Raw genomic sequence first — 22,485 nt, 5'->3', positions numbered from 1 at the left:
TCTGATTCAGATATGGTAAGTTCTTTTGACAATTTTAAGCCGATCACTGTCTTTTCCATTTGAGTATTAGCCACACTCATGTGGAATATACACCCTTTTAAGCACAATTCTCAGTCTTTCTGAAAAAGCAAGGTGCTCTGAACAAATGTATATACGCAGGAGACAAAGACTAAAAGCAGTGGTTTAAGTAGTCCTGTTGCATGCAAACATCTCCACCTCATCAATTTCTAAATCCAATATATTTTTTTTATTTGAAGTTTTTTGATTATGGATTATGTCAGTTAAACATACATTTTTAAGATTGTCATCAAGAGCAACATTTAAAAAACAATTTTTATCTTGGACACTTACATCTCTACCTATTTGTAATTTTTGTAATGTCTTATAGATGGTGTTGATGGAAAACAAGCTCGAAGGACAAATTCCAGCACACCATTGGGTGAATTATTTGATCATGGGCTAGACAGCTGGGCCTGCATATTCTTTGTTGTGACAGTCTACTCTATCTTTGGAAGAGGAGAAACTGGCGTGGGTGTCCGTACCCTCTATTTCATTCTGTGGGTTGTTCTGTTTTCTTTTATCCTTTCACACTGGGAGAAATACAACACAGGAGTGTTATTTTTGCCATGGGGTTATGACATTAGTCAAGTGGTAAGTGTATATTTATTTGGATATGTTTACATACTAACAAGTAATGTACGTCCCATGTTTGGAGGGTGTTTGTTAAAGTGTGACATACATGCTGATCTTTCTACCTGATTTATAAGTCGCCTGTGGCTGTGGGCAGTTCTTGAACATTTGACCTTTAAAACTAGATACTGACTACTAGTGCTGGGTGGCATGACCAAGATTCTATATCACGGTATTTTTCATAATTATACCGGTTTCACGGTATTCAAAGGAATTTTTTTTCCCTATGCATGAATGGATGGTAACCACATTTTCCACTGCAATTACTGCAGTAGACTGGCTAAGAATAACCTATTCCACTGTCATGAGAATTGTACATTGTACAAAAAAAATTTTAATGTGCACACAAGTATTAATACAGGTTTGCATGGCCCCATAAAGTGATAGTTTTCAAGGGAGTGGCACTAATGAAGAGAAGGAATCACATTCCATGACAGTTGCAGTCAAAATATAGAACCTGTTTATTGAACGAATTTTGCAAACAACTTAAACTAAAATTTTGAGAACATATTTTCAACCATCCAAAGAGACGTTTAGACTTAGTAAAATATCCAGAGGTGCTTGTCAAAACTTGTATTGCACTGAAAATGTCTTAGAAAAGGAATAAATAGTAAATATTTTTTTGTACATCCAACTACACCTTCCGTTAATGTTAACAATCTCTGTCCGCTGACATGTTAAAGTGACTTTTTAAACAACTTTACCATCATTAAACTGTATAATATTTAAACTAATAAATAATAACAATACATAATAGTGCAACTTCCAGTAATAATACTATTAATTCAAGACTTCAAGCCCAGGTCCATTACACAGTATTCACCAAATAAAATAAAATAAAACAAGTGCAACTTGGTGATGACATCTTTACCAACTGAACCCTCATTAAGGCAAATTGCATTAATATGGACCTTGCTTCAAGCTATAATGTATACATAAATAATAAAACTGCAACTTGCATTTATAATGCTATTTGTGGTACAGCCCTATGGAATCATATTAGGGCCACAGTGAAGGAAAAAAAAATACGGACACGGAAGAAAAAAAAACTATATGTCGAGAATAAAGTCGACATATTGACTTTATTCTCGACATTTCCACTTTAATCTTGACGCTTATGTCGAAATTAAAGTCAACATTTCTACTTTATTCTCAGTTTATTTTGTCATTAAAGTAGAATGTCGTAAACTAAACCTCACCCTAAAATCAATGTTTAATTTACTAGATTTTCTCAAACCCTGTCGAAATTAATGTAGCACATTAAATGCTTTGTGTTAAGTGTTTCCCGACCCAGTTGTTAATTGCTACGTGCTCCTTAAACTGACTTCCTCCGCACTAAGAGGAGGCGCAGGCAGCGATCAATGTACAGAATACATTCACTTCATGATATTACTGCTCTCTGAAAATTTAGAATGCTAACATAAATACTTGATATCATTTTCAGATTGAAATGCATTAAAGCAGGTATTAAACATGCACGGTATGTGGCGTTAGTGCTGCTCCCTTGCGTAAGGGGTCCCCAGGTGAACGTTCAGTGTAGAGAACTTTTATGGCAGGTGTGACGATGCTTCAAAAAACTGGATGTATGAATGGGTATCCCACAGGTTTAACTTAAATATTGCGTAAATGTTGGGTTCATGATTTGGTGGTCGGAGACATGAACACGGAAATCAATGGATGTTCTGAGTGGGTTTTCTTTATTGCATTTGTGCTGTCCCTGTCTCACTTACCAAACCCCCAGTTTCTACAAATACCCAATCGCCACACTATCAGCATTGTAATAGATTGTTAAGCCATCTGTAAGCTGAGAACGTTGATTCTTCAAAACTTTTAAGGAACATTGAAATATCTTCGTTGAACATGTTTAATTATTCTATCCATCTATCCTTCCAGTGTCGCCCCAGCCCCAACAAGAATACAGCGCGAGGCAGGAACAATCCTTGCTAGCGCTGCAACACCGTGTCCTAACATGTTTAATTATCTATACTAATAAAAGGCAAAGCCCTCACTGACTCACTCACTGACTCATCACTAATTCTCCAAGTTCCCGTATAGGTAAAAGGCTGAAATTTGGCAGGCTCATTCCTTACAACTTACTTACAAAAGTTGGGCAGGTTTCATTTCGAAATTCTACACGTAATGGTCATAACTGGAAGCTATTTTTCTCCATATACTGTAATGGAGTTGAGCTGGATGGCCATGGGGGCGGAGTTTCATGTGACATCATCACGCCTCCCACGTAATCACATGAACTGACTGTCAACGCAGTACGTAGAAAACCAGGAAGAGCTCAAAAAAGCGCTGAGCAAAACATGCATTATATAGTTGAGAAGGCAGCGAAGCAATAAGAAGCGAGCGACTGACATATACAACCATATTCATGAGTGCTGCTACTTCGGAAACAAAGCATGGTGTAACCCTAAAGTTTAAATTAAGTTCATACACAGGCTGCCGCTGGCGTTTGTAATTTAGTGCCTGCCCATATAAGGCCGTCCGTCAGCGGCAATCCAATAGAAGCACTGCAGCTAAATATTCACGGGTGAAGGACTGTGCTTATGCAGAGGAAGATGAGATGGTCAGGGTGGTGTTTGGCACAAATTCAGCGAAACTGCGAGAGAAAGTTTTAAGTGCCGGGTCTTAACTAACATTACATACAGCCATGGACATCACATGAGATGGCACCAGCACAGCTGGGAACCTTCGATGCAAGAACACCAAGCGGCTCACGTGAACTGACGCAGTGCACAGACAAAAAGCAACAGTTCCAAAGAGTGCTGAACAAAAACAAAAACAATTGAGAAGGCAGCAAAAAAATCTGAAGCGTCTGATACATACAAGCATATTCATAAGTGCAGCTACTGCGGAAACAAAGCATACGGTGGAAAAAGTGAATGTCCTGCTAAAGGAAGACAGTGTTAAAAAAACCCGTGCATGCAGTTTGTCACATCACAGATAAAAAGGAAGACGAGCTGTTTATTGATGCAGTAAGGAACTAATCGATGAATGAAACCTCTTATCTTTACAACGATTGACAAACACGGAATGTAACTTGAACACATCCTACAAATACGAGCCTGATTGAAAGAAATAATGATAATCAAATCCTTGATGACAGCAACATTCAATAACACTCACAAAACAATTACTGTATATTGACAATCATGTTACGTTATTTTTAAAATGTTCCCTTTTCTTTTTCATAACTTCTACTTCTCCACTGCGATACACGGGTATATATATAAATGTATAATATACCCCGATCTACAATACATACTTTAGCATAGACAAGCCACACGCTGTGGCTAATTGTAGAGTCTTCGCCTCTAACGCCGACATTCGAGGTTCGATTCGAGAGGGATGTACTGACTATGTCTGCGCTACCCGATTCATTTTACCTTCGCATCTCCTTGGTTTGGGACGTATGAAAAAATATTAGGTTAACGCAGAATCATGTTACGTTATTTTTAAAATTTTCCGTTTCTTAGCACAAGCACAGCTGAGAAGCTTCGATGCATGTACTCCATAACGCGTTAAAAAATAACTCTTTTAATCACACTTTCAATTCCAAGCAAACGGGAACTTTTGTCAATGCATGATTTCCTGGTACATCCATTACACTGATGCACACATCACAGCTACAAAAATGTTACAGTCGGAATAAAGCGCGTTCCTACGACTGATCATTTCGACTACCCGAAAGCGAAGCCTTGATAAAAGCGTGGTTTTGTGCACACTGAAAAGCAAGCAAAATTAGATGCATTACAGAAAGTGGACTTTGTGGCTCTTACTGGGGATTATTGGACTTCCGTGACCGTTAGTAATTCTAAATACATCTAATTACAAAATGTTCAATGATCACAGTTTTAGCCTAATGTACAAAATAATTTTGGCTAATGTTACTCAGAGTTTAAAGAGTAAGCTGGTCAAATTACCTTTTATGTTTCTGACTTATTTTTTTAAGAAGAAAAACTGCACTTTATGGTGAAATTTTGGTTATTATTTAAAGACGATACTATTCTGAAAATGTACTTAAAGTACTTAAACTAATCAAGTCCTACCCCTAATATATATATATATGTAGATATATATGTAGATTTGTATATATATGTGTATATGTATGTGTGTATATGTATATATATATATATATATATATATATATATATATATATATATATATAGAGATAGATATATAGATATATATATATAGATATATATATATATATATATATATATATATAGATAGATATATATATATATATATATATATATAGAGATATATATATATATATAGAGAGAGATAGATAGATATGACAACAACACTCATATCAATGACAAAACAATTACATTAACAATCATCTTACGTTATTTTTAAAATGTTTGCTTTTCTTTTTCATAAGTTCTTTAACACACTACTTCTCCGCTGAAGCTGGTATTCTGCTAGTATATATATATATATATATATATATATATATATATATATATATATATATATATATATATATATATATACCTCGATCTACATACTCTCAAATAGACATGCCACACGCCGTGGCGCAATTGTAGAGGCTTCACCTATAGCACCGACATCCGAGGTTCGATTCCCGAGAAGGGATGCACTGAGTATGTACGCGCGCTTCCCGTTTCATTTTACACTCGCATCTCCTTGGTTTGGGACGTATGAAAAAATATGCGGTTAACGCAGAATCATGTTGCGTTATTTTTAAAATGTTTACTTTTCTTAGCACAAGCACAGCTGAGAAGCTTCGATGCATGTACTCCATAACGTCAAAAATAATGCATTTAATCACACTTTCAATTCCAAGCAAAGGGGAACTTTTGTCAATGCATGATTTCCTGGTACATTGATTACACTGATGCACATATCACAGCTACAAAAATGTTAGAGTCGGAATAAAGCGTGTTCCTACAACTGATCGAAGCAAAATTTCATTTCAAAAGACTACCCGAGCGAAGCCTTGATAAAAGCATGGTTTTCTGCACACTGAAAAGCAAGCAAAATTAGATGCATTACAGAAAGCGGACTTTGTGGCTCTTACTGGGGATCATTGGACTTCCGTGACCGTTAGTAGTTCTAATTACATCTAATTACAAAATGTTTAATGATCACACTGTTTTAGCCTAATGTACAAAATAATTTTGGCTGAGATTACTCAGAGTTTAAAAATTAAGTTGGTCAAATTACCTTTTATGTTTCTGACTTATTTTTTTAAGAAGAAAAACCACTTTATGTTGAAATTTTGGTTATTATTATTTAAAGACAATACCATTCTGAAAATGTACTTAAAGTACTTAAACTACCACTTTATTTTTAAGTCTGCCAAATTTTAACCAGGGATGATATTTTTGTTTCTGTTTTGAATTCAAATGCAGTTTAAAAGCATTTTTTTTCAGAAATTAAAAGAGCTTGAGTTTACAATATTCATGTCCATGTCTATTATTTGATTTTGTCGCCCACTAAAACCCTTTTAAATTAAAAAAACATTTGAGATTTGGGGCAAATTTCGTGTGTGCGATTACATACGATTAATCAAGATTAATTCTTACACAGCCTCTAATTATTTGGATTAATTTTTTTAATCAAGTCCCACCCCTAATATATATATATATATATATGTAGATTTGTATATACAGTATATATGTAGATATGTATATGTGTATATATGTATATATGTGTGTGTATGTGTGTGTGTGTATATATATAAATATATACAAATATTAACTGGGATAACCTTACAGATGGAGGAGCACAAGAGCAGGAGTTTTTAGAAGTAATCGGCGACTGTTTTTTAACACAGCATGTTAAAGCACCAACAAGGGGTGAAGCCTATCTGGATTTAGTATTCTGTAATAATCAGGATAGAATTGAGGGTGTAGAGGTGATTGAACCACTAGGGTCAAGTGACCATAATGTAATACAATTCTCAGTATTTTGTAAGAGTACAGATGCAAAGACTAAAATTGTTAAGTTGAACTTTAGTAGGGCTAATTTTGAGCAGATGCGACAAAGTCTAAGTAGGATAGACTGGGATAAGCTTTTAAATGTGGAGACAGTCGAGGAGCAGTGGAACAGGTTTAAAAATGTTTTACATGTAATGCAGGACAGATACATACCTAAATTTGGAAGTAATAGGAAACTAAAAAATCTCCACGATGGATTAATAAAGATTTAAAAAGAAGTTGCAAAGGAAAAACTGCTGTATAAGGCATATAAGACTAATGACTGCAAAGAGAACCGTAGAGCGTATGAGAACATGAGGGCAACCATTAAGAAGGATATCAGAGAGGCTAAAAGACAGTTGGAGAGGAATATAGCAGATAAGGCGAAAGAAGACCCCAAGAGATTCTTTCAGTATTTTAGTAGTAAAAGAACAGTTAAGGAGGAGGTCAAGTTCATCAGGAATAGTAAAGGGAATTAAAAGATACAGACAATGAAATAGCAGATGCCCTAAACTTACATTTTTCTGAGGTGTTTACAAGTGAGCAAGTGGATAACCTGCCAGAGGTAAACACAACTACTAAGGAGGTACTGAGGGATTTGGAAATTGTAGAGGGAGAAGTGCTGCTCAGATTAAATAAGATGAAATCAAACAAATCACCAGGCCCAGATAATATTTATCCTCGTGTTCTTAAGGAGGCTAGTGAGTACATATATAAACCCTTGACACATATTTTAGGAAGTCACTGTGCACTGGAGAGATTCCAAAGGACTGGAAAATGGCAAATATCATCCCATTATATAAAAAGGGTGACAGGGCAGATCCAAGCAACTATAGGCCAGTAAGCTTAACAAGCATCACAGGAAAATTAATGGAAGGAATTATTAAGGATAAGATTGAGCAACACATGACAAGGACAGGAGTTATTCTGAACAGTCAGCATGGGTTCAGAAGGGGAGGTCGTGTTTTACTAACATGTTGGAATTCTATGAGGAGGCAACAAAAGGATACGATCAAAGTGGAGCTTATGATATTATTTATCTGGACTTTCAGAAAGCATTTGATAAGGTGCCACATGAGAGGTTGGGCATCAAGTTAAAAGAAGTGGGAATTCAGGGTGATGTTTTTAGATGGGTGCAGAATTGGCTCAGACACAGGAAGCAGAGGGTGATGGTGCGAGGAACCTCATCAGAACTGGCTGATGTTAAGAGTGGTGTTCCACAGGGGTCAGTGCTAGGGCCGCTGCTATTTTTAATATATATAAATGATTTAGATAGGAATATAAGTAACAAGCTGGTTAAGTTTGCAGATGATACCAAGATAGGTGGATTAGCAGATAATTTGGAATCCGTTATATCATTACAGAAGGACTTGGATAGCATACAGGCTTGGGCAGATTTGTGGCAGATGAAATTTAATGTCAGTAAATGTAAAGTATTACACATAGGAAGTAAAAATATTAGGTTTGAATACACAATGGGCGGTCGAAAAATCGAGAGTACACCTTATGAGAAGGATTTAGGAGTCATAGTGGACTCCAAGCTATCAACTTCCAAACAGTGTTCAGAAGCCATTAAGAAGGCTAACAGAATGTTAGGTTATATAGCACGATCTGTGGAGTACAAGTCCAAGGAGGTTATGCTCAACCTTTATAATGCACTGGTGAGGCCTCATCTTGAGTACTGTGTGCAGTTTTGGTCTCCAGGCTACAAAAGGACATAGCAGCACTAGAAAAGGTCCAGAGAAGAGCGACTAGGCTGATTCCAGGTCTACAGGGGTTGAATTATGAGGAAAGATTAAAAGAGCTGGGCCTTTACAGTTTAAGCAAAAGAAGATTAAGAGGTGACATGATTGAAGTGTTTAAAATTATGAAGGAATTAGTACAGTGGATCGAGACTTGTATTTTAAAATGAGCTCATCAAGAACACGGGACACAGTTGGAAACTTGTTAAGGGTAAATTTCGCACAAACATTAGGAAGTTTTTCTTTACACAAAGAACGATAGACACTTGGAATAAGTTACCAAGTAGTGTGGTAGACAGTAAGACGTTAGGGACTTTCAAAACTCGACTTGATGTTTTCTTGGAGGAAGCAAGTGAATAGGACTGGCGAGCTTTGTTGGGCTGAATGGCCTGTTCTCGCCTAGATTGTTCTAATTGTTCTATATATATATATATATATATATATATATATATATATATATATATATATTTGTATATGTACAGTATGTATGTATGTATACAAACCGGATTCCAAAAAAGTTGGGACACTATACAAATCGTGAATAAAAACTGAATGTAATGATGTGGAGGTGCCAACTTCTAATATTTTATTCAGAATAGAACATAAATCACGGAACAAAAGTTTAAACTGAGAAAATGTATCATTTTATGGGAAAAATTCAGAATTTCATGGTGTTCACAAATCCCAAAAAAGTTGGGACAAGGCCATTTTCACCACTGTGTGGCATCTCCCCTTCTTCTTACAACACTCAACAGACGTCTGGGGACCGAGGAGACCAGTTTCTCAAGTTTAGAAATAGAAATGCTCTCCCATTATTGTCTAATACAGGCCTCTATTGTCTTGGGCCTTCTTTGTCGCACCTTCCTCTTTATGATGCGCCAAATGTTCTCTATAGGTGAAAGATCTGGACTGCAGACTGGCCATTTCAGTACACGGATCCTTCTCCTACGTAGCCATGATGTTGTGATTGATGAAGAATGTGGTCTGGCATTATCTTGTTGAAAAATGCAGGGTCATCCCTGAAAGAGATGACGTCTGGATGGGAGCATATGTTGTTCTAAAACCTGAATATATTTTTCTGCATTGATGGTGCCTTTCCAGACATGCAAGCTGCCCATGCCACACGCACTCATGCAACCCCATACCATCAGAGATGCAGGCTTCTGAACTGAGCGTTGATAACAACTTGGGTTGTCCTTGTCCTCTTTGATCCGGATGACATGGCATCCCAGATTTCCAAAAAGAACTTTGAATCGTGATTCGTCTGACCACAGAACAGTCTTCCATTTTGCCACACTCCATTTTAAATGATCCCTGGCCCAGTGAAAACGCCTGAGCTTGTGGATCTTGCTTAGAAATGGCTTCTTCTTTGCACTGTAGAGTTTCATCTGGCAATGGCAGATGACACGTTGGATTGTGTTCACTGACAATGGTTTCTGGAAGTATTCCTGAGCCCATTCTGTGATTTCCTTTACAGTAGCATTCCTGTTTGTGGTGCAGTGTCGTTTAAGGGCCCGGAGATCTCGGGCATCCAATATGGTTTTACGGCCTTGACCCTTACGCACAGAGATTGTTCCAGATTCTCTGAATCTTCGGATGATGTTTTGCACAGTTGATGATGATAGATGCAAAGTCTTTGCAATTTTTCGCTGGGTAACACCTTTCTGATATTGCTCTACTATCTTTCCGCGCAACATTGTGGGAATTGGTGATCCTCTACCCATCTTGGCTTCTGAGAGACACTGCCACTCTGAGAAGCTCTTTTTATACCCAATCATGTTGCCATTTGACCTAATTAGTGTTAATTGGTCTTCCAGCTCTTCGTTATGCTCAAATTTACTTTTTCCAGCCTCTTATTGCTACTTTTTTGGGATTTGTTGACACCATGAAATTTTGAATCAACATATTTTTCCTTTAAAATGATACATTTACTCGGATTAAACGTTTGATCTACGTTCTATTACAAATAAAATATTGACATTTGCCATCTCCACATCATTGCATTCAGTTTTTATTCACAATTTGTTTAGTGTCCCAACTTTTTTGGAATCCGTTTGTATATGCCAGCAACACTCATGACAATGACAAAACAATTACATTGTCAATCATGTTACATTATTATTAAAATGTTTCCTTTTCTTTTTACTTCTGCAAGTCGCTATATAATATGCAGGTATATATATATATGTATATATATATATATATATATATATATATATATATATATATATATATGTATATATATATATATGTATATATATATATACGTGTATATATATATGTATATATATGTATATATATATATACATGTATGTATATATACGTGTATATTGTAACGAACCGAGGAGACAGTAATAAGAGTTGGGGTTTTTCCGGCCCCGTATATTGTATACAGCAAAAAAAACAGGTCAAAATTATAAACAAACAGTTCATAATGCGCGACGACTCCTGGCGCCGCGCCATTTTATTGGGGGGAGCGGAAGTGGAGGAATGCTGGGAAGGACCGCAAGGGAGGATGGGAAGGATGGCGTCAGGGCAAGATGGCGGAGGAAGGGCGGAAGTACGCGACTGCGGTCAATCCAGCCTATGGTGCAGGAAGGTCTTTCTTTCTATGAGGAAGCAGAGGGAGAAAGTTAATACCCCCCATTCCCTGGCGCGAATGGTTTCCCAGGTGCTATCGAATCAATCCAGCGGCCTCCTACTCGCGCGTGCGTGACACGATCCCCCCCTTAGCCCAGGACCGTCAGGTCGGGCGGACCTAACCGAGAGGTCGTGAATACGAGAGGGGGCATCGGCATTGGCCTGAAGGGTGCCCGCCGATAAGTGACAGTGAACTTATACGGCTGTAAGTCCAGGAACCACCTGGTGACCCGCTGGATTCGACTCTTTGTGTAGGGACATCCACTGAAGTGCAGCGTGATCAGTCACCAGAGCGAATTCGCGACCCAGCAGGTAGTAACGGAGGTGGGTCACTGCCCACTTAATGACCAAGGACTCCCTCTCCACTGCAGCGTGCGGGTCTCCCGGTCCATCAGTTTCGGCTAAGGTACATCACAGGGTGCTCGACACCATCGGCGCTTTGGCTCAGCACGGCACCCAGGCCTGTGTCCGGCGTCGGTCTGGAGAATAAACGGAGCCCAAAATCGGGCGTCCGTAACACAGGTGCCGGCGTTAGGGCCTTCTTTAGGTCACTGAACGCGTGTTCTGCTTTGTCGGTCCACACCACGTATAGGGGCGCGCCCTTTTTTGTCAGGTCAGTCAAGGGTGCTGCTCTTCGAGAAACGGGAACAAACCGGCGGTAGTAACCCGCAAGCCCCAAGAAAGCCTGCACCTGTTTCTTGGTATTCGGACGGGCCATTCTAAGATGTCTTTAACTTTGGAGCTCTGTGGCGCACCTGTCCTTGTCCCACGAGGTAGCCTAAATATTTGGCCTCCTTTAATCCAAAAAAACACTTCCGGGGGTTTATGCGGAGGCGGCTTTAGCCAGTGTTCGGAGGACAGCTGCGACCTGCAGTAGATGCTCCTCCCAGGTGCGGAATAGATGACAACGTCATCCAGGTAGGCGGCACTATAGGACTGGTGGGGCTTCAGCACTCTATCTACCAGGCGTTGGAAGGTCGCCGGGCCCGTGCAGCCCAAATGGGAGGACCTTGTACTGCCAGTGCCCGCTAGGGGTGCTAAAGGCCGTTTTTTCCTTTGCGGATGCCGTTAAAGGAATTTGCCAATACCCTTTTGTCATGTCAAGGGTAGTCAGATACCGAGCCGCACTCCAGCCGCCAAGGAGGTCGTCAATGCGGGGCATGGGGTAGGCATCGAACTTGGAGATCTGATTCAGGCGTCTAAAGTCATTACAGAACCTCCAGGAGCCGTCTGGCTTGGAGGCGAGGACAATAGGGCTGGACCAGGGACTATGGCTCTCTTCAATTATGTCCATGTCCAACATACGTTTCACCTCCAGTTCGACCTCTGCGCGTTTTGCCTCCGGAGTCGGTAGGGCCTCTCCCGGACGATTACCGGGCTCCGTGACTATATCGTGCTCAATCAGCGGTCCGCCGGGTGACTCGCTCACTACCTCGGGGATGGCTCGGAGTGTTTGGGCTAACTCCTGCCGCTGCTTGGGGTCAGCTCTTCGCCGAGGTTAAGGGCAGTTGTGCTTGCTAAAAGGGAGAGTGACCTATGGGAGCTGGGAGCTCCTCTCTATCTCTCAGGGCTTTAACAGGTTGACATGATAGATCCTCTCACTTTCGGTCGACGATTGGGCTGTTTCACCAAATAGTCGACGCAGTCCTTTCTCTCCTTAACCTCGTAAGGCCCTTGCCAGTGAGCGAGCAGCTTCGAAAGTGGGAGGTCGGGGCGAGCACCATAACTCGGTCCCCGGCGGAACTCCCTGAGGACGGAGTTGCGGTTGTAACACGGGCCTGCGCTGCTTGCGCCGAGTCACGTGCTCTTTTAGGAGGGGCCTGATCTTTGTGAGTCGGTCGCGCAGTTGCGCCACGCTCAAAATGTTAGAGGAGGGAAGAGCCTCGGCCTCCCAGCCTTCTTTTAGGATGTCGAGGATTCCCGGGGTTGTCGCCCGTATAGTAATTCAAATGGGGAGAAGCCTGTAGAGGCCTGGGGTACCTCCCGGTAGGCAAAAGCACGGCGGGAGGAGCTGGTCCCAGTTCCTGCCGTCAGCGCTGACTACCTTGCGGAGCATCTGCTTAAGCGTCTGATTAAACGTTCACCAACCCGTCAGTTTGCGGGTGATAGACTGACGCTTTCAGGTGCTTTATCTGCAGTAATTTGGCTACCTCCTTGAACGTATCCGAAGTGAAGGGCGTACCCTGGTCCGTGAGGACCTCCTTGGGTATGCCCACGCGTGAAACAAATTAACCAGTTCCGTGCGATGCTTTTAGTATTAGCGGGCGCAGGGGAACCGCCTCTGGGTACCGGGTGGCATAGTCCACCATGACTAGGATATACTTGTGGCCACGGGTTGAGGGCTCCAGGGTCCCACCAAATCGACCCCTATCCTTTCAAAGGGATGTCCACGAGGGAATAGGGACTAGAGGAGCACGGTCCCTCCTAGGAATCTGGCGGGTCTGGCACTCCGGACAGGATTGACAGAACCGCCGGACCTCCTCATTGATCCCAGGCCAGTAAAAGCGAGCTTAATCCTCTCCAGTGTTTTTCGCCCGAGGTGGGCCTAGGAGGTGAGCATGTGCCAACTCGCATATCTCCGCCCGGAAGGTACGCGGAATTAGCAACAACTTCGCACCTCGCCCTCATGGGTAGCCACCGGTACAACAGATCATTCTCAAGGACAAAGAAGGGTTCCCGCGGTGTGGATCCGTCCGCTGTTGAGCTGTTAGGCAGAACGACGCATTCCGGCAAAGCGCAGGGAGTCATCATTCCACTGCTCCCTCTTAAAGGAGGCGGCGTGGACGAAATTGATGGTCCAGGCGCGAGAGTCTTGGGGCCTGGGCCGGGAAGAGTTCCCTGGCTAGTCCCTTCTCCGGCGGAATCTTCGGGTCAAGGTCCGTAGCCACGAAAGGTCCCCGAGACACCAGCGCCCATAGGGCCTGCCCTTGTGCACGGCGTGGAGGCCGCGGGAGGGTGCCTTTTCCCCTCATAACAAGATCCAACGAGGCCCCGGGGCGCGAATGGCTTACCGCTGATTCTTTTAGACCAGTCTTGTCCCAAATCACTGGGAAGGGGGTCAGGTAACACAGCGACCGTCATTTGGATTGGTTCCCCTTCCAGGTGACATAGCAGTGAGCGGAGCGATATGACCTAGTCCCCCATGCACACAGGTGACCAACAAATGCTGTTTTAACCACTGTTGCGGTAAGACAAAGCGGCGAGCAACAATGGTAATGTTGCTGCGGAATCAAACAAAGCCACCACGGCGTGCCCATTTAGCAACACCACTCCCGTGTTCGACTCGCCAAGGGATGCGGCGGGTACAATACCTCTCCGGACGTCCAGCTGCAGTCCATAGGCTCCGGGCGATGTGATGGGGGCAGTTTGGCAGCAGGTGACGGTCTCGCCACACTTGAAACAGCGCGGCGGTCCGGCCTCTCTGGCTCTGGCTGGCGCTTCTGCAGCGCCGAGGGGCTCGGGGTGGCCGCCCGTCCCTGCGGTTCCCGAGCAGGCTTTCTGACCCCCAAGTCGGAGGACCGCCAACTGACGCTCCAGGACGCCGAGGAGGCCCGACATGTTTGTAGGCGTGTCCCGGACCTGCTGGGCGAGGGAACTGGGCATGGCATTGACCAGGCCTTCACAGGCCACCCGCTCACCACTTTCCGCCTGGGGTCCTCTGGCCGTAGCCAGCGGCCCATCTTGCCCCAGAACTTCAACGCCTGGGCGGCGGTTTTCGGGTCAAAGACCCAGTTCCGCCATTCGCCGCCTGCTGGCCGGGCTAATGCGTAGCGGGCCAGTATTTCGGGCTTGAGGAGGTCGTAATTAGCGGCCTCCTCCTCAGGAGGTCATAATAGGCCGCTGCGTCCCTTCAGGTATGGCGCCAGATGGGCGCCCACTGACCGCTGCCACTCGTTCCGGTGGCCGTCCTCTCAAACATGCCCAGGTAAGCCTCGGCGTCCTCCTCCGGCGGGCCCATCGCACCAAAGGAGGAGGCGCTGCCTGGGCGGGTCTGGCTCGCCGCTGGGCTTCTACCAACCTGGCCTTCGTGGCCTCCAGCTCCCGGGTGGTGGTGGCTTGCGCTGCTGCAGCGCCTGGAGCTGGCGTTCATCCTGCAGCACGTGTTGAGGTCCTGTCCCTCCGTCATTCGGGATCTCTATCCTGCCGGCTCGCCACTTGTAAAGGACCGAGGAGACAGTAATAAGGTTGGGGTTTTCCGCCCCGTATATTGTATACAAAAAAACAGGTCAAAATTATAAACAAACAGTTCATAATGCGACGCCGACTCCTGGCGTCGCGCCATTTTATTGGGGTGGAGCCGGAAGTGGAGGAATGCTGGGAAGGACCGCAAGGGAGGATGGGAAGGATGACGTCAGGGCAAGATGGCGGAGGAAGGGCGGAAGTACGACTGCGGTCAATCCAGCCTATGGTGCAGGAAGGTCTTTCTTTCTATGAGGAAGCAGAGGGAGAAAGTTAATACCCGCCATTCCCTGGCGAATGGTTTCCCAGGTGCTATCGAATCAATCCGCGGCCTCCTACTCGCGCGTGCGTGACAATATATATATGTATATATATGTATATATATATACATGTGTATATATATGTATATATATATACATGTGTATATATATGTGTATATATATATATATATATATACTACTAAAATACCCGCTTCGCAGCGGAGAAGTAGTGTGTTAAAGAAGCAATGAAAAGAAAAGGAAACATTTTTAAAATAACGTAACCTGATTGTCAATGTAATTGTTTTGTCACTGTTGTGAGTGATGAGTGTTGTTGTCATATATATTTACACACACACACATATATATATATATATATATATATATATATATATATATATATATATATATATATATATATCTATACATATACACATATATACATACATATATATCTACATATATACACACACATATACATACATACACACACATATATACACACAAATACATATATATATATATACATATATACACACACATATATAAACATATATATACATATACATACATATCTACATATATACACACACAGCTATTTCAGATCAGTGCAACACGCTGCTTGTTAAAATGGATAACTCCGCTCTTACGTGCAATAACAAATCAAATCATTCAGTTATCTTTGCTCATATGTCATTTTAGAGCTGGACGCCTGGCATCTTTTTTTGGCCACAAGTTCGTTTCTGTTTGGTGTGAGGTTCTGTGTTGTGGAGATTCTCAGGATGGATTGCAGGTGCTCATCAGTGAGGCGTCTCCTGTGTGCTGTTTTGTTAGTCTTTATCACTGAGAACAGCTTCTCACACAGATATGTGCTACCAAACATGCACAAGGTTCGAGCCCATGTAGACGGCTTTTGTTCATGAAAGTCACCAAAGCGCCGTGCAAACTCAGTGCGTGCGCTCAGTTTATCAGCAAAGTGCGATTTGGGAACACCGTAGTGGCGACTTGGTTTAACAGTACTTGGCAGCAGGGAAAGTGGGGCAAGGTGAACTGGTGCATTTGTGTCTCCCATAAAAGCAGCTTCACTTGAAATCACTTTGTGATTGTGCACGGGTTAAAACGTGTCAGATTCTTATTTAATTATGCTGTTTTCTGTATCTTCTGAATTGCATTCAGGTTACCCTGATGCAAGGCAGCTGAAGCGCTGCATTATGGGATCTGTAGTTTATTGTGTTACCAGCGCTTCATATACTCGGGCTTTAATAACAATAATACAGTATATAAAATGATCTCGCGGGCCGGATATAATTACACGCCGGGCGGATGTGGCCCATGCCCTTGAGTTTGACACATATGGACTAAATAGAACTTGAAAAGATATATTTTTCAAATGTGATCGCGCAATTCAGATAGAGTTGACGCAAGCACTACAGCCTGCATGCCTAAATGAGTCATCCTCCCTCGCTCTTACTTTTTTACCGTTCATCTAATGAATACACTGAGTATGGCTTTACCAAAACAATCATTGATGGCGAATAAAGTATCCATTATTCGAGTATGTAGAGCGGATATATATATATATATATATATATATATATATATATATATATATATATATATATATATACCCAGCAGCGGAGAAGTAGTGTGTTAAAAAGGTAGAAAAAGAAAAGGGAACATTTTAAAAATAACGTAACATGACTGTCAATATACAGTATTTGTTTTGTGAGTGTTACTGAGTGTTGCTGTCATCAAGGATTTGATTATCATTATTTCTTTCAATCAGGTTCGTATTTGTAGGATGTGTTGTGTTCAAGTTATATTCCGTGTTTGTCAATCGTTGTAAAGATGACAGGTTCCATTCATCGATTCGTTTCTTACTGCATCAATGAACAGCTCGTCGTCTTCTTTATCTGAGACCTGACACACTGCATGCACGGGTTTTTTTTACACTGTCTTCCTTTAGCGGGACATTGACTTTTTCCACCGTGTGCTTTGTTTCCGCAGTAGCTGGATTTATGAATATGCTTATCAGGACGCTTCATATTTTTGCTGCCTTTTCAATTGTGTAATTCGTTTTGTTCAGCTCTTTGGAACTGTTGCTTTTATCTGTGCACTCGTCAGTTCACGTGAGCCGCTCGGTGTACATGCATCGAAGGTTTCCAGCTGTGCTGGTGCCATCTCGTGCTATGTCCGTGGCTGTATTTAATGTTACCTTAGTCCTGGCACTTAAAACTTTCTCTCGCAGTTTCGCTGAGTTTGTGTCAAACACCACCCTGACCATCTCATCTTCCTCTGCATAAGCACAGTCCTTCACACGTGAATATTTACCGGCAGTGTTTGTATTGGATTGCCGCTGATGGACGGCCTTATATGGGCAGGCACTAAATTACAAACGCTAGTGGCAGCCTGTCTATGAACTTAATTTAATATAAACTTACGGTTCACGCCGTGCTTTGTTTCCGCAGTAGCTGTACTTATGAATATGCTTGTATGCATCATTTGCTTCATAATGTTTTTCTGCCTTCTCAATTGTGAAATGGCGTTTTGTGTTCATCGCTGTTTGGAGTTCTTCCTTGTTCTCTACGTACTTACGTAGGAGACGTGATGATGTCACACGAAACTCCGCCCCCCACGGCCATCTCTAACTCAACTCCATTACATTATATGTAGAAAAATAGGTTCCAGTTATGACCCTTATGCGTTGAATTTCGAAATGAAACCTGCCCAACTTTTGTAAGTAAGCTGTAACGAATAAGCCTGCCAAATTTCAGCCTTCTACCTACACGGGAATTCGGAGAATTAGTGATGAGTCAGTGAGTGAGTGAGTGAGGGCTTTGCCTTTTATTAGTATAGATAAACATATTTTGCTGCATTTCATCTTAAAAATGCTATCGTCATCATATGTAAATACACGCTTTATAAAGTGGCTCAGGTTGTGCAATATTGTAACTGTATCGCAAGTTTACAGTGAGGTAACTGTACTAATAAGTACAAACAGTTCTAAACGGAGCACTTGATGTACTGATTGAGTACATTTATAGTTCTTGGGATGATACTGTTTCTGAACCGCGAGGTCAGTACAGGAAAGGCTCTGAAGCGTTTGTCGTATGAGTGCAGTTCAAATAGGCAGCATGGCTGAGGCAGTGTGTTCTAGATGCTGTATACCAATAAGTCTCTTTCCAGTCAGCTGCTGTAGTGTTGCGATTCCACTTTCTGATATAGTGATATAAATAGTCTGAGTGGTGCAGTGAGTGTAATATGGAAAAAGATGATTTGCTGTGGCAACCTCTAATTGGAGCAGCTGAAAGAAGAAGGTGCAGTGAGAGGAAAAACACTAAAGCAGCTATGGTATTTGGAATAGTTTGACCATTCCGTGGACTATTGTATGGTTACAGGTTAATTGCATTCAGATTCCTTAAACTAATAAACAATATGCGGTTAATTTCAGTGTATATGATAAAGCTGCTTCAGGGATGTGCATCTAAAAAAGAAAGGGAAACCACACAGAAATAAAGGCACTGCTTTGACGCTGGGTGCCTCCAGTTTGATAAACCGAGCAGATAACTTGTGTACGCCAGATTTTGAGCTACTGTGAAAATGTGCATGGTTTTACGCCTAGTTTAGGTTTTATACATCATGATTTGAGCGTGGAAACAGGCTTGTGCAACATTTTTGTGCGTATGCACCGTTAAACCCATCAGACAGCATTTCATTGTTTGGTACATGGCCCCTCTGTCTGTTCATCTGATGCATCTGAGGTAGATGTACTCCTCTGTGTTCAGGATGACGTTAACAACTGTTGCTGGATATGTATATATAAATTGGTTCCTTATCCTTTGTGTTGTGGATCTCTTGTTTGAAGACTCTCATCTTCCATGACTGAGCTAGAAGATCATCTTTGTAGCTTCTTCAGATATCCTAGTGATGAGGTGAACGCTTTAGCCTGTTGACTGTGATGACTTCAGAGTTAAAATCAAGGTTACACACAATGTCTTCCAGGCATGCCGAACTGAGGTTGAGAGCTCATGGTGTCTTCTGTCATACTCCCTTCTTGATGGGTAACTTGACTATATGGTCATCAAACATTATTTCATACTTGTGTCATGGTAGACCAGGACATAGATGTAGATTGCCTCTTCTCTTTGCCTTTACACTGTGTTCCAAATGCTAATGCACATTCTGTTTTTGTATGTTTTTCCAGTCAATATGATTAAGAATTTTTTTATCCTTAGCAATTATTATAATTTGGACTTTATTACAAGCCTCGCTTGTAGTAAAGCTTTTTATAATATTTTCTAAACAACTTAAAATACAGTGGTTCAAATTGTTATGGACAACAGAGTTTGAAAACATTCAATAGGTTGTAGGGAATTCAAAACAGAAATCTGTTGTATTTGTTGCATTAAAAAAAAAATTGCAATTTAAATCTAAAAACATAATTACTGATCAAAGTACATATTAATATATGAGCACTTACTTTAACAACTCTCTCATCCATTGAATTTGTAAGTCCAAGTTTAGTTTCTGCCAGTATTTCAATTGAGGATACCAGTATTGCCTTCCACAGCTGCAGTTTTGAGGTGTACTGCCACCCACCCTCATAAATCTTCCTTTTAATGATGCTCCACAGGTTCTTAATATATTGATTTTTTTTCTCCCTTTATGCCCATAGCAAACAATGAGTCAGTGGTGTTTTTTGCTGCATGAGATGGTCTTACATTAAAATAATTTTATTTAGGAAAGCCCGGTTGTTCTTTTAATACCATGTCAGGAAATGTTCATTCAGGAACTCCACATATTTTGCAGAGGTCATTTTGAACCCCTCAAGGGTCCTAAAGGGACCTACCATCTCATTTCCCAATGTTCCAGCCCAAAGCATCACTCCATCACCTCCTTGCTGATGTTTTGTTGGAACAGGGTTGCTGTTCTCCAGCCATCCAGAACTTCATCCATCTGGACCATCCAATGTAGCACGGTGTTCATCTGTGGACATGTTTCTCTATGTGACCATTGGTTAGGGGTGGATGAAATACAGCTTTATGCACAACTGCAAGCCTCTGGAGGATCCTGCATCAAGAGGTTCTTGGGACTCCAGAGACCCAAGCAGCTTCAAATACCTGTTTGCTTCTCATCAGTGGCTTCTAATAGCTGTTCTTTTAATACTATTTATTTGCCTGACAGAAACTCTCTTTGCCTTTATCTGACCAAATTTGTCTTCACTGTGAATCACAGAGAAATCTTTTCACAGTTTGATGATCTCTCTTCAGTTTTCATGAAATATAAGTTGTTTTCATGCCTTTGCAAGACATTGCACTCTTTCACATTTTTCATCTTCAGAAAGATCTTTCTCCCCATTTTGCATGAGAACTGTGACTTGCTTAATCTTGTGTAACAACCTCCTTTAAGTAGGTTTCCCTTTAATTAAGATCACCTGACAAACTAATTAACAAACCTGTCTTGAGATTGATCCCAGTTATCTAAAAGCAAGGACTTTCATTGTAAAACTAAAAACCAAAGTTTTTTTTAACCAAAATCTTATTGATCCCAGTGTATAGCGCCTGGATAATTACGCTAAGCTCTAATGTAGGTAACTGAGAAATAAATGTGATGACGGTGCTCTTGTAATGAGCCAAGTTATCCTGAACATTTGTAGTTTATTATTATTATTTTAAATGATGGAACTAGCTATGCATTTTACACAATATTCTGTACATTTATTGCATTTGATTGTCCTGATTTATTTCACTAATTAGCAATATTTTTTTCTTCTAATACTAATGGCATTTATAGGCATGCATTTTTAAATATGTTGACTATCCGATATGTTTTTAATATGACCTCTTAATAAACATATTGTTGCATTTTGTTTTTAGACTATTTCAGTTGTCTATATTGTGACCTCAGTTGTTGGAGTAGAAGCTTGGTATTCACCTATATTCTGGAAATTTCACTACAGAGATCTCTTCACAGTAATGATTTTAGGTAAGATATTAAATTATATATCATATAAATTATGACTGCAAAGCCCATACATAGAATTTCATACTTGTGATAGCAGTAAATGAGCCTAGATTGTATGTATCAGCAAAAAAATGTGGAGTATGACATTGTTTAAGTGATGCAAACAAAGGAAAACATTACTGTACTGTACTGTCTGTCTAGTATTACATAGTAATAATGAGTACTAATCTGAGATACTATCCTGGCTCCTAATCATAGACTGTAATTGTTGAATACACCACATTATTGGTCTCTTACACATACTGTACATGCATATGTTCTGAAAAACCCCTGACTGAATTGCCAGTCCGTTGTAGAATTGTTATTTGATTATTAGGTGAAAAATCTGCAATTTCTTTGCATTTTTCATCTTGGATTTCAAGAGAAACTGGTATCATTTTGTATGTTTTTTATAAACCTGATCTTTTTGTTAAAAATAAGGAAAGGAAGTCACACCCATGGTAATTGATAAAGCATCTAAAGAATCTCCATTCATTAATCATTGAAGATTTTTAGAAATAGACAATATTAAATAGCTGTTTTTTACATAATTTTTAACTCTAATAATGTACCCATGGTTTTCAAGTTAAATATTGAAAGTGGAATTATTTTTTATCATTTACTTAATCAGCTTTTGCATGTCAATTTTTTTTTCTTTCTGTGACAGGTTGTGCATTTACAGTTACCCTTCCTATGAGCCTGTATAATGTGCTCAAGTGAGTAAGGTTACATATTTTATTAAATGATTTAGTAAAAATATTTCAATCTTATAAACTGTGTGTAATGAAACTGCCATTTTGAAAAGTGTGTGTGTGTGTGTGTGTGTTTTTTGTTTTTGTTGTTTTTTTTTTCTCCCCCTTCACGGTCTCGGATTAACAGGTTGTCTGTAGCATATGATATAGAAGTAGGGATTGCTGCACAAGGGCATTGATAATTCACTAACAACTACAGTATATAATTCAGAAGACATTTACAATATGAAAACCAAAAAGATTTATAGCAGCTCCTTACAAACA

General features: G+C 40.9%; 1 protein-coding gene across 1 annotated transcript in view; it reads left to right on the top strand.

Annotated features, from left to right (window-relative positions):
- selenoi (selenoprotein I) overlaps positions 1-22,189 on the top strand; it is a 68,031-nt gene extending 45,842 nt beyond the window's left edge. The window contains exons 5-7 of the mRNA XM_039749797.1: positions 389-651; positions 21,343-21,451; positions 22,137-22,189. Coding sequence (XP_039605731.1) covers positions 389-651; positions 21,343-21,451; positions 22,137-22,189 — 425 coding nt within the window. The remainder of the gene's footprint in view (positions 1-388; positions 652-21,342; positions 21,452-22,136) is intronic.
- Positions 22,190-22,485: the final 296 nt, after the last annotated feature.

This window comes from Polypterus senegalus, chromosome 3 (assembly GCF_016835505.1).
Source record: "Polypterus senegalus isolate Bchr_013 chromosome 3, ASM1683550v1, whole genome shotgun sequence".
NCBI classification, from domain to species: domain Eukaryota; kingdom Metazoa; phylum Chordata; class Cladistia; order Polypteriformes; family Polypteridae; genus Polypterus; species Polypterus senegalus.
Note: the sequence above shows the minus strand (reverse complement) of the source record. Positions and strands in the feature narration are given on the sequence as shown.